The sequence below is a fragment of the Rhagoletis pomonella genome, unplaced genomic scaffold (genome assembly GCF_013731165.1).
Source record: "Rhagoletis pomonella isolate Grant_MI unplaced genomic scaffold, Rhpom_1.0 Rhpom_scaffold_00006, whole genome shotgun sequence".
Taxonomy (NCBI): domain Eukaryota; kingdom Metazoa; phylum Arthropoda; class Insecta; order Diptera; family Tephritidae; genus Rhagoletis; species Rhagoletis pomonella.
Genome location: NW_023458560.1, coordinates 51643034 through 51655005, shown reverse-complemented (window position 1 = coordinate 51655005; position 11972 = coordinate 51643034). Strand labels below are relative to the sequence as shown.

The 11972-nt window shown below is 37.4% G+C and overlaps 3 protein-coding genes across 4 annotated transcripts in view; 1 reads left to right on the top strand and 2 right to left on the bottom strand.

The window, feature by feature from the left end:
• LOC118741975 overlaps positions 1 to 7728 on the bottom strand; it is a 109217-nt gene extending 101489 nt beyond the window's left edge. Inside the window, exons 1-9 of the mRNA XM_036473941.1 lie at positions 7692 to 7728; positions 7488 to 7609; positions 7164 to 7378; positions 4896 to 5021; positions 4699 to 4832; positions 4299 to 4630; positions 2415 to 2697; positions 2098 to 2302; positions 586 to 965 (exon numbers count right to left, since the gene is read on the bottom strand). Coding sequence (XP_036329834.1) covers positions 586 to 965; positions 2098 to 2302; positions 2415 to 2697; positions 4299 to 4630; positions 4699 to 4832; positions 4896 to 5021; positions 7164 to 7378; positions 7488 to 7609; positions 7692 to 7728 — 1834 coding nt within the window. The remainder of the gene's footprint in view (positions 1 to 585; positions 966 to 2097; positions 2303 to 2414; positions 2698 to 4298; positions 4631 to 4698; positions 4833 to 4895; positions 5022 to 7163; positions 7379 to 7487; positions 7610 to 7691) is intronic.
• A 156-nt stretch (positions 7729 to 7884) lies between these two features.
• On the top strand, positions 7885 to 8978 carry LOC118740922 (39S ribosomal protein L10, mitochondrial-like). 2 transcript variants are annotated; one of them, XM_036472675.1, is made up of 2 exons: positions 7885 to 8058; positions 8144 to 8978. In XM_036472675.1, exons 1-2 carry the CDS (start codon positions 8037 to 8039, stop codon positions 8878 to 8880), a joined length of 759 nt encoding a protein of 252 aa, XP_036328568.1. In that variant the 5' UTR covers positions 7885 to 8036; the 3' UTR covers positions 8881 to 8978. The 2 variants fall into 2 exon arrangements, with proteins under 2 accessions (XP_036328568.1, XP_036328567.1); XM_036472674.1 differs by having other exon boundaries at positions 8141 to 8978.
• A 613-nt stretch (positions 8979 to 9591) lies between these two features.
• On the bottom strand, positions 9592 to 11635 carry LOC118740923 (iroquois-class homeodomain protein irx-4-like). The gene is made up of 3 exons (XM_036472676.1): positions 11565 to 11635; positions 10090 to 10983; positions 9592 to 10027 (listed from the first exon to the last, which is right to left on the bottom strand). The coding sequence occupies exons 1-3, from the start codon at positions 11633 to 11635 to the stop codon at positions 9799 to 9801; spliced, it is 1194 nt and encodes a 397-aa protein (XP_036328569.1). The 3' UTR covers positions 9592 to 9798.
• Between the last annotated feature and the right edge of the window lie 337 nt (positions 11636 to 11972).

Here is an 11972-nt window from a genome sequence, read left to right as displayed (position 1 = left end):
ATCTTCATCTTCATCTTCATCTTCATCTTCATCTTCATCTTCATCTTTATCTTTTCCTTTATCCTGATCTAAATATGTCCATTCTTTTCTTCATTTACATATTCACCCCCACCATTGTTATTAGGTTAGGTATTTAAATTTTCCTTCCTCTTTGTCTTTATATCTCGGTTTCTTTACTTTTATTTTAATTTCTGTATTTATCACTTTCTTCTTCTCCATACTCAACTTTACCTTCTTCCTTGTTTGAGTCTAATCTATTCATGTACATACATACATACATTTTATTCCTGAACTGCTGCTTAGCACGTTTCTTTAATTCGCTATCAATATTAAAGCATACATTTAGGGGGCATTTCCGCCCCAACCATGTACATGTATGGCATTGGTATTGGTGTGACTTTTGATTTGATTTTTTCGCTCTATTTTAAACTAATTTGAAATTTTAAAAATTGCCTGCACATCAGCATCAAAATACCTTTCTAATGATATATAATTGTCTATACCTTAGAATTATAGTTTAGCCGTAAAAGGGGTGTAAAGGAAACATGATTGCCTATTTATATAATGATGTATGCGCTCATTTACCTAAGACTTCTTCTTCAAAATGGCTACTACACGTAGAAATTTCTGTACCGACCGAACGGTATGACGGCAATGAATCCGTTTTACTTATCAATTCTATCGTCCGTTCGCCTTGACTACCTTTATCATCTTCGTCATCCGACATCGCCATCATAGCAGCTATATAATCTTTAACAGTTATCGGTTGTAATCCATCAGCATTGTCTACATTAAGCACAAGCGGTGTTTCTTCGCCATCCTCGCCAACGGTAACTTGTACCGCAACAGGTACCAAAAATGGATTTACCAATAACATTAGTCGCTTACATGGTATACCAAATGGTATAGTACCGTACTCCAATACCTCTGGAAACATTTTGAGTCTTGCGTTTATCGAGTGGCCCCTAAAAATATAGGAATGACAATTTGTTTATAAATTTATTTTCGAGAATGTATTACTTGAAATTGAAAACTCAGAAACCTCGAAAGTTTGTGTCTACCAAAGAAGTATACACTAAACTTATGCATAAGCTTTCCTATCCAGAAAAAAACGTGTTTATCAATCAATAAGTCGTACTAAATCCAAACCAAGTTGGCAGGACTTTGGTATAGTTTGAAAATATTTTGGAAAGGGTTCCCACCTGCTTGAAAATTTAGATTAATTATTTGCAAGCTATATGAAAAATTTAAATATGGGTGTCCAACGGAAGATTGTTAAGAAACCTTTAGTTTGGACATTTGGAATATTATTGTAGTGTTTTATAGAGGTTGCCACTTGGTTAAAAAAATAAATTAAATGTATTATTTTAAAATGGCTATCAATCGAAATGGTTTTGAAAAGGTTTTATTTCTAAGCTGCGTGGTTGCCAACTATTTGAAAAATTAAATTTTACTTGTATTAGGTAACTGTAATATGTATCAAAATATGGGCGTCGAACGAAAGGAGTTTAATAAGGTTGCAGTTTGAAACAGACATCTTTATTTTGAACATGGAATTTTCTGAGGTATTCCTAGAGAGTTGCCACCTGTTTTAAAACTAAATTCAAATTAAGTTATTTAATGGGTTGAATGAATTTTTACAATATGGGTACCAATCCAAATGGTTCTGAATAGGCTTTATTTCTAAGCTATATATATATCAGGGTTGCCCCCTGTTTGAAAAATAAATTGGATTTGAATTCAGGGAATAAGTTAATTGAAAACGTATCACAAGAAAGAGGTTTAGGAAAGTTTTAATTTGAAAATATTTTGATGGGAGTTAAACAAATTTGAAAATCTCCTATGTTTTTAGCTGAGTTTAGGTATGTTGAGTTTTATTTAAATGAATTACACGAAATGTAGGACGGAAAAATTTCATACACTAATCTAGATCTAGTAATGGGCATCGCATTGTCTACAAGTGGATCTGTTTCGAGCCTTCTGTGCATTTTCAATTAACGCGCGCTTAGTAAAAGCTGTCTCTGCTGATCTAGCCTAATACACACCATACCATACTCTCTAATAATTTTATTGAAAATAATTTTCATAAATACTCACTTTACATTGACTTCGAAAACGTCGCCATTTTTGACCTTGAATCGCAGCTTCACTACAAAAGCTCCAATGACTCGTGAGAAAAAAGAGATATTGAAGACACCACTTTCGCTTGGTCCCAACACATAACCCTCTTCCGGTTTTACTAATGCACAAGCAGTGCCGGGGTGCAAAACATCTTTGAATTTTACTTGAGCATTTACTTTATCTAAATATTTAAGAAAGTTAAAAACCACAAATGACGGATTGTGCTATTAGTTAATGACTTTAGACGAAAATTTCGATAACTTTAGCTAACATTGCACCTTTTGCCCACTCACCATCGACATTCAAAACATTTATAAGCTCACAATGTTCTTCGCCCATGTAAATTTTACGCAGTCGTATTTCTTTTGGTTTAAGTTCGATTTCAGGGCCACTGATAAAGCCTTTGAGCATCAATGATTTGCGATAGGGCACCATCTCATTGGTAACGGTAAAAAATAGTCTTGTACGCACTCTGAACGGTGGCAAAGTAGTATCACTGAAATCGCACTCGGGCAACATAACCGGATGAAAGCATACAGTTATTTCCTTTGAGCTTCGACCGCTGATTGTTAGTTTCTAGAAAAAGTGTGGGCAAAGACATTTTCAATTGATATGTACACTAAACCGTCCCAGAAAAAAAAGTTCGCCGTACACCCCACAGACTAAAATATTTCTGCAAGGCCAAAGTTGTTTGGCATTTGCAGTCTCGAGGAGAAAATGTTTTCATTCCAAAGTTCATTGACCTCAAGTACTCTGTACTTACCCACCAGATCTCTGTTCTTATCACCCCAACGTACCACCCTAATGTCAGTAAATCAAAGCTCTTCAAAAATCCATAAACTTTTGCTAAGGAAGTGTTTTGAAGATTTCAGAACTATTTAAAAAAAAATTTTATTGCCGAATGTAGACGTAGAAAAAGATAAAAAAGCGACCAAAAATTTTTTTTCCAAATTGCGTTGCAAAAATATTTTAGACTTGAAGGTGTATGGCGAACTTTTTTTTTAGTTTGCTTGTAAGGTGGTACGGGGTCTAATGTACACTTCACTTGTTAACTTGTTTTGGTATTTTCGCCACGAAAATAGTATATCTACCAGAAAATACCAGGGTTCGTATTTGCACACACATGCTCTGCTCACACACACGCCAGAAACACATTCAACTTGTACTCACTGCTCATACACATGTGTGTGCATAAGTGGAAAACAAACTCTGCTCACAGAAAAGTGTGTGCTGTTTGTTATTAAGCACATGCACATGTGTGTGAGCCGATTTTTGCACAAATTTCAGCCCATGCACATGCACATAATATATTTTTAAAAGAATTTGTTTATTAAACGTTATTTTTTGAAAGACAATTCAATAACAAGTGAGGTGTTGTTTGTTTTTTATATGACAGAAAACATATTAAAAAATTATTTTAAGATTTGAGATAGAAATCGAAGTGTATAAGCAAGGCGAATTAATATAAGGTGATAGCAGGAGAACAAAAACAAAAATTTACATGTATTTTGTTTTTGCTTTGGCGGCATAAACTGTCAAAATCTGTAAGTGTGTGTGTGGAAATTCAAACAAAATTTTTCAATTTGACATTAGAAGCCGTGGGGCGAAACCATATATCTAATACTCCTATATTGGCAGTACGAGCTAGTACCGTCCGAAAACACTACAGTACAGATATATCAATAAACACGTACGAAAGAAAAGGAACACATACGTTTATAAATAAACATGTACACAACACATATACAAAAACGGCACCCAAGTACACAATACATTGACAAAAACGGTACTAGACTGTCTCGCTTTGATTTCGGAATGCTAATACATTGAGAAGTTAGCTTACTGCCAATATTACATATATGAGCGAAACACATACACAAAATCAGCTGACCTAGTAACACCACCTTATATAAATTCGCCTGGTGTATAAGTTTCTCTACGCAAAGCACACATATGTGCGTGTGCTTTATATTAATAAAAATTAAGTACACACATGTGCCCGTGCTTTTTACCAAACAGCACACACATGTGATGTGAGCAAGTTTTTAATTTTTTATATGCACAGCACACGTGTGTGAGCGTAAAATGTTAGGATGTGCTGCGCATGTGTGTGCAAATACGAACCCTGGAAAATACCTTATTTCGGTTACCAAAATATTTTTGTTTGTGATCCGTACCTCGGTTTCGATTTTGAAATGCTTATAAGCAAAAAAATTGAGCTCATCATCATCGATCGGTATGTAAGTATTGGTAGAATAAACGTTAATATTCGTCATGGAGGATTGTTGGGAGCGCATTGGATTTATATTGAAGAGTGGATTTTCTTGCAATTGAGTTGGATCGGTAAGAAACGTTACAATTAAATCTTTTTCCGCCATAAATTCGTTACATATCATAACAGTAAGTTTTGATTCTCGTTCATATTTCAATTCTTCGAACGTTAATTTATTTGTGTTAAGGTATAAGGAGTTCGTAACTGGCTCATGCATTATATTTGTTTCATAAAATACTAGAAAATAAAAAATAAGTCATTAGAGTGGATCACCTTTATTTTTTATTTATTAATTTTTTACTTACAAGAATCAATTTTGAGCTTAATGACATCTTGCATAATATTGTCATCAGCTACTTTGAGAGTTAGTAATATCCTAATGTAGTCATGCTTTGGAATGCCTTTTTTCGTTTGAGTCACCTTAATATTCTGCGGTGGGCTACTCAATTAATGAGAGTGCATATAGAAATTTTTACGTTTATTTTTTTGAGTAAATCATTACCTCTTTACAACAACAGTTTGCGTATCGTTCGTTGGGTTGAAGGCAACGAACTCGTAGTAGGCATATTCTTGTGGTACCGAGGATGGAAAGTCAATGGATTTGGGTATATAGCAATGATCCTTTGCTCTCAAGACTGTATTAAAAATAAATATTAAATTATTTAACACATATAATCTACACCTATCCTAGGTTAAATGGAGAAGATCCCGCGAAGGAATCACTTAGACATAGTTTTTATTGCCCATTGTAATGCCACTTAATAGAAGGATTTTTTCTGGAACGCTAATTGGTAGCAATAGGATGGCTGTGAATAATGCTGGAGCTCAAAATGACATTCCACAGGCAGTTGATGTCCAACCAAGGGAGTTTCTTGGGAGTTTTAATAAAATATTATAAAATATTAGGTGTTTAAACCTTAGACCGAGCGAAAGCATGGCAACTGAGAAGAAGATACTGAAATTCTCCTGCGAAGGACCTGCTAGACGTATATGTTGCTAACAGGGTATTTTTGTCGGCTCACCAGGTACTGCCAGCTAGCGACTTGAGGAACTTGTTCGTGGAAAGTAGTCTGTTGCAAGTGGCAGTGGTATGCGCAGTGAAGGAGAAAAGGCTATCGAATGAAACTCCCAAATTTTTGGGGTGACCCACAGTTGCTAATAGTAGTAAGGGACGCCATATTTAATTCTACGCGGCTTTGAATTTCTGAGTTCAACTGGACGATTGACTTCCATACAGATATCTGGTTATCCTCCTTTAATTCCGATCTGAGAGCGATGAGTCCAAGATGCCTTAGAAAGGGGCCGACGTTGACTCAGGCTCTTACTTATTTGTGTGGTGATGATGTTTAATGCTGTGGTGGTGACGTGCACTTTGCGGAATTCATGCTGGTATTCGGCTAGTTTTAGATGTTTAGTCAGACTGGGCAGGAGAAGTGCTTCCCTAGTTTTTGCACAGGGGAGAGGAGGGAGATGGGTTTATATGATTTATTTTCATACCTCTGGAATGGTTTGCTGTTGTTGTTGTTGTTGTTGCAGCGGCTACTAAACCCCGCTCGGGTCGGCTTGTCCGTTGCTAAGGGGGGGCGTGTGCAATTTCCACCGGGTCTGCTCATAGGGACAGGTTAGCTGGGTGGGGTTTTTAAGGCATGCTAAGAGGTGCCCTGTGTTCACTCTGCTCAAGTACGGGTCTAGCCTGCTGCAGTGGCTAGAGCGAGGTTGGGAACCTTATGGTGCGAGTCTTCCGAGGCAGACAAAGCTTTGTCTCGTCCACGTCGGGTGGCTGTGTGCCCATAACAGCATTCACAATTCGGGAGTCTATATAACTCAAGACCGACTCCCTGTGAATGGCGTTTAAGACCTGTCGGTATACAATTGGATCCAGAGTTTTTTTTAATGAAACTCTGGACTTCGTCTGTTAGTTTGTAAAGATGCCTCCTGACGTACCTTGGCGAGTTCCCTTCTACAAGCAGTTGTCTGTTCGGGTGCCCGCGTCTGTGTCACCCTACTAAGAGCTGCTTGCCGGCATTGTGTTATGCTCCCTGTTACGGAGCATCTGGGCCTCGCCGTGGTGGTGTTGAGGCGTCATCAGGAGGCATCCTGTAGCGGTCCGGAGTGCCGTGTTCTAGAATTTTTGTGACTTCGTCCACTGCGTCTTGCTAACCCCCGGTGACCACACGGGCGACTTGAGTGCCTTATCGCGTCGAAAAGGAAAGCAGACTCTCGAAGGTAACTCCGAGGATTTTTAGGTTATTCACCATCGGATCCTTCGTCCAGGTGGTAAAAAGGGTTGCCAAGGATTTCGTAAGGGAGAGGGTTAGGCTCCTTGCAGTGAAGAAGAGAGAAAGTTCGGAGAGGTAACCATTTACTTTCGAACACAAGTCATCAATTCCCTTCCCAGATTCTGGGATGGGCACTTTGAAAGCGGCTGATATACTCGACTCCTGGCGGTCATAGTTTCTTCAGCATCAGCATGGAGATTTTCTCCGGGGTTAATGGCTTAGATGAATTGGCGTTATTGTGTACATCTTGATGTAAAGCACAGTTGTGTGTCTTGATCCAATTTGACTACTTACGAACGTATATATTAAATTACATGGTTACATTCCTAGCAATTCGGATGCAATGATGGAATTTTCGTATGTTACCTATTTTCTTAAATGTAAGACTACTGACATAAAAAACACATTAGGTTTGGCAGCTAAGTTTAATGCAGGTGGGTGTCAAATTACAGCACTTTCGTTTTGAACCCACAAAACGGATAAACACAGACTTACCAATTATGGGTATTTCAAAAGTTATATTTGGATGCTCCGATTGAATATAAATATGTCTGTAATCAGTATGCACGCTATTCGAGGTAGGAGTTATCAGAACCTTTATTTCAATAACTTCATCGGGTTGCAAGTAGTCATATTCCCAGTCAGGAGGAAAAATAATTTTTGTATCTTGTAGACTATCAGTCGCATATATCAAGTTGCGTGGATACTAAAAGGAAGATAGTGAAAAAGTGCAAAATAAAGAGCTCGCAATCAATTCCATTAAGTTGTTCATTAATAAAATCTTAAATAATTCAACTTATTTGAAGAAAACTTACCAATCCTTTATTTTTGATGGTTATTGTTTGCGTATATACTTGCCCCTTTTTCAGTTTTTTGCAAACGACTACGCGTGGAATTATAATCAACGTTTCCACCAAATTATTCGTCAATGAATAATCTGCAGGTACATAACAATATAGATATGTATATATGTATGCATACACTTATTTTTAATAAATGCACAAGTTTTCACTCCTTACATTCTCTGGATGAGCAACAAAATTTCTGTTTCGACATCTCTTCGTTTGCTTTTCGAATTGCAGTAACGGGTTTTCGAACTCAAATAACTTCCTTCCCTTTTCGACAACTTCCTCAAATCACTCACAATGGTTGCCTTTGCTATTGTGAACACCTACGGGCACAAAAAATTTTCGTAATTCGCAATCAGCTGTTTTATTGTGATAGCGGCGTTGGGCTCGTGTGTAGAAATTCTTGCTTGATATTTGTGATTTGTGTTAATTATTTCATAAATTTGAAAGAAAGAAGTGAACTTTCAATTGTCTGGCGCGACAACACACATACAAAACTAAACACAGAAAGCCACAATGTCACAGCTGTTCCGTCAAGGTAGGTGGTAGAAGGCCTGTAGGCTTCCATCCTTGTTATACAACACAACATTGCCTCCTGATTACTTAAATTTATCTTTTAGTAGCTTTACTATCCTGTCGCACACCTATCACACAATCACAACGTTTTCGTGGTAAAATCAATATACAACGACCACGTGCACCACACTATGAGCGCGCCAAGGTGCTTGCCGTCGCACAAACTCTGCCAACGCTGGAGGAACCTAAAAAGGAAATCACTTGTTTTCAACGCCGCCAACGGGAAGCTGATGTAGAGAATCCATATGTTGCGGTCATTGCGCGAGAAGTACGTAATTGGCTGGAACATTCACGTCTGATTGGCTTCTATCACCTCAACTCGATTAAACAAGATGATCTCTTTGAAGTGCGTGTAAAATTACACAAACAAAATATGCATCTTAAATCCTATGGTAAACAAATTGTACGCAAAGCCGTTGAGGGCACGCGATTCGAAGCCATCCTACCACTATTTGAAAGCAAAAACTGTATAGTATTTTCGACAGAGCAGCGTGTTGGACAGCTCCTACGAATAACACGCCGTGTGCCACAGATGATATTGCTGGCGGGAATAGTTGATGAGCGTCTACTTAGTCGAAATGAGTTTATGGCCTATGCACAATTGCCAGGTCTGCAGGCGGCTCAAGGAGAACTTGTACAAACTCTCAACATGGCAGCTAGCAATGTAGTGCAGCAACTAGAAACACATCAGAAAAATTTTGTAAATGTGCTTGATGTGTACGCCAAGGGTGAACCGGAAACAACCAAACCGGCTAAGGAAGCGAATGAAATAGAGAAAGCGTGAAATTAAGTTACATTTTTAGTGCGTAAAGTGAAGTTTTAATTGAAATCAGAAAAATAACGAATATGGAATTTGCTAAAATATGAAATGGTTTAAACTAATTTTAACGGAATATATTGTACAAACCAGGGAAAATGATGAATAACAGAGGAATTCTTTTGCGAGTGCGAGAATATACCAGACATCCTGCTAGAAATGTTAAAACAGCTAACAAAACTTGCATGGAGCCATAGCAATAGGTAATAGGATTTTCATTTCTTTTCATTTCATAGAAAATTCTCTATCCTTATTTGGTTTATTTTATTTTATCTATTTTCTTGAATGTATTGCCTATTCTAGCTTTTTATTTTATTTTAATATTTGTTAAAGTTTAAGTTATTCTCTTCAACTGTAAAGACACCCAGAACGAAACTGTGACTGGCCTTTAACATTTGTATGAAGTAATCATTAGGTTTCGTGCGTTCAATGCTGATTGTTTTAGTTATATATCATTTATAGTTTTGTTTTATCTACTAATTTTACTTTGATAACATTTTAAGTTATGCTGAAATTCTATTTTTTCTTTAAAATTTTTTAGGCAGGTCCTGCAATTCACTTGCGAGTGAATTCCAATACCTGTTAATTAAAAATTCAAATAATTGAAGACCTTGCCTGATTATTTAATTTATCACTATATTCACCCATTTCAACATTAAATACATACACACATATTTCTTTAAGATTTTTTATTCATATTTTACTTTATTCACCTGCTCATTTTACACATTTACTTGTCTTTTGAACTCCGTTTAGTCTAGGTATTTTTTAGTGATGAAAATTTATCTAATTTCGTATAGTCTTTGGCACCCAAAATTTACACTGGAATGCTTTCTTTCGTTCTCATATGTACATATGTATGCAACTGGTTGTTAGGAGCTATCACTAGGAACTAATTGCATTGACAGTCTTCAGACTCGCACCACCGGCAGGACTGCAATCCAACATTCGCTGTCGACAGTTAAATGCCATATTGGCTAATGCCTCAGCGGCGTCCAGCTCTAATTGTGTAGGGCAGGAATAAGCAGATTTACGTTGCAGGATGCTGGAGTTGGCTGGTATAATGGTGACGCGGCGTAGTTGCTTTGTGCGCTGCTTACGTTCCAATTTACCTCTGAAAAGGGAGTTCAATTAAATATAACAAATATTTAAATATCGACATTTCAAAATGCTTACGTTCTGCCATTCCATTCGATAAAATAATTGTTCTTATCGGGCGTAAAGCGTGCTGCACTCTCCAACCATTTTGTCAGTGCCGTACTATCAACATTGTGCACGCCAGCTTTGTTTAGCTCATCACGGCTGGTGTGTGCGGGCACCGACTGCTGTGGCATTCCGGTTGCAGTTTGCGCATCACGCGTGTCTCGCAAATACTTTTCCATCATTTTCTGTTTGTACTTTGCGTTGTTAGGGGTTGATATTGGTTTCTCCGTAGCGTGTTGTTTGCCGCCACTCATCCATTGTTGGCATGAATTTGTGTTTTGATCAGGGATACTACTTGCTGTTGGCTCATGGGCGGTAATAAGAGTATTTGTTATTGTATTTCGTTTATCACAAATTTGATTTTTCAAAAAACCACTCATTTTAGGCCTACTCCTGTCAGCAAAATTATAACAACAACCGCCACTCGAAGAGCTCACAGTCCCTTCAGTGCCACTAGAAATACCATCTTCACGTCTCGCATATTCATCCTCATCACTTCGTTTGTACACATCCCCATCCCGTTCCAATTCATCTTCTCCCCAAATGCTATCCTCCGAGGATATACTAAATTGTTCCACATTGCCACGTGCATTCGTATTGTAATGCTTAATAAGATGACCCCAAGATGTTTTGCTACGTTCACGCTCAGAATTTTTCAGCTTTCTCCGCCAATTGGCAAACCAATTACAAATTTGTGTGTACGTTAGGCCAGTTTGATTGGCCAAGCGTTTCTTTTCATCCCGACTTGGATATGGGTTTTCGCGTCGCCGCACAAGCCAGTCCTTAAGCATACGCTTTATTTCGGGTGTAAAAAGCCGCTTCACCAGGCGCGCTTGATGTAGGTCATCCTCTGGTGGCCAGGCACGTCTGAAAAGAGTATTTTATTAATTTATTTATTTAACAATTTTTCTGATATATGTATTAGTATCTGTTGTAGCTTTAAAAACTAAAGAAAAACTGAAAAGGGAATGCTGCCGGAGGATAAATCCTTGACCAGGTATACAACTGGATCGATCCTTGACTTGGCTTTCGCTGCTACTCTTACGACAACATTTCAGTACATTTGCAGAGATATACTCAAATTAAAGATGAGCAATGTGTTACCAGAACAGCTACGCAAATTGAATTCAAATTATGCTCTTTATGCCAAAAATCACTTTCAAGCGCAGCATTTTATAAAATCGAGTGGTAAAAAAGCATGCAATAGTAATTAATCTTTAATTTTATGCACATATACATACATTTGTCAGTTAAAACGCACTAAGTATACAATCAACCAGTTAGAACAAAACAGCAGGCAGCCAATATAGGAATTTCGTGTTAGCTAACAGCGCAACTATAACAAGAAAAACGATTATTAGCAATTTGCATAAAATTTAAATACTAAAATTATTCATTAGAATGCAATGAATCCAGTGTAAACTATTTAACACGTCAGCATTGTGTACTCACATACACACACGCACCTGCTATGTCGACGATTACGCTGTGGACGACCCGTCGTCATGAATTTCTCCATCATTAAAAACGAATGCAACTGAGGTATTACTATTTTTAGAAGATAGATAGAGATTGAATTTTTTGTGACAAATATTTTATTAAACAAAATTTGGCTCTGTTGTAGAGTACATCACCGCTTAACTTAAATAAACACATTTTTTGCTTCAATAATCGAACTTACTGAACAGCTTTTGAACCACTTAAAGAATATTTCCAACTATCACAGAGCGAGAATGGGACAAACAGTCCCACTTTTAACTGTAAAAATTCAAAAATTAGGGAATTCGAGAATGAATTATGAAGTGGAACTAAAACCTCAAGGCTGGATAGAAATTACAGAAGATCCATGGTGAGGT

Excerpts from the sequence above, each read along its gene's own strand:
- LOC118740922 (XM_036472674.1), top strand. The coding sequence starts at position 8,037 with ATGTCACAGCTGTTCCGTCAAG. Across the intron at positions 8,059-8,140 it reads GTCACAGCTGTTCCGTCAAG|TAGCTTTACTATCCTGTCGC; the intron begins GTAGGTGGTAGA and ends TTTATCTTTTAG.
- LOC118740923 (XM_036472676.1), bottom strand. The coding sequence starts at position 11,635 with ATGGAGAAATTCATGACGACGGGTCGTCCACAGCGTAATCGTCGACAT. Across the intron at positions 10,984-11,564 it reads AGGTGCGTGTGTGTATGTGA|ACGTGCCTGGCCACCAGAGG; the intron begins GTACACAATGCT and ends TACTCTTTTCAG. Across the intron at positions 10,028-10,089 it reads ATCGAATGGAATGGCAGAAC|AGGTAAATTGGAACGTAAGC; the intron begins GTAAGCATTTTG and ends CTCCCTTTTCAG.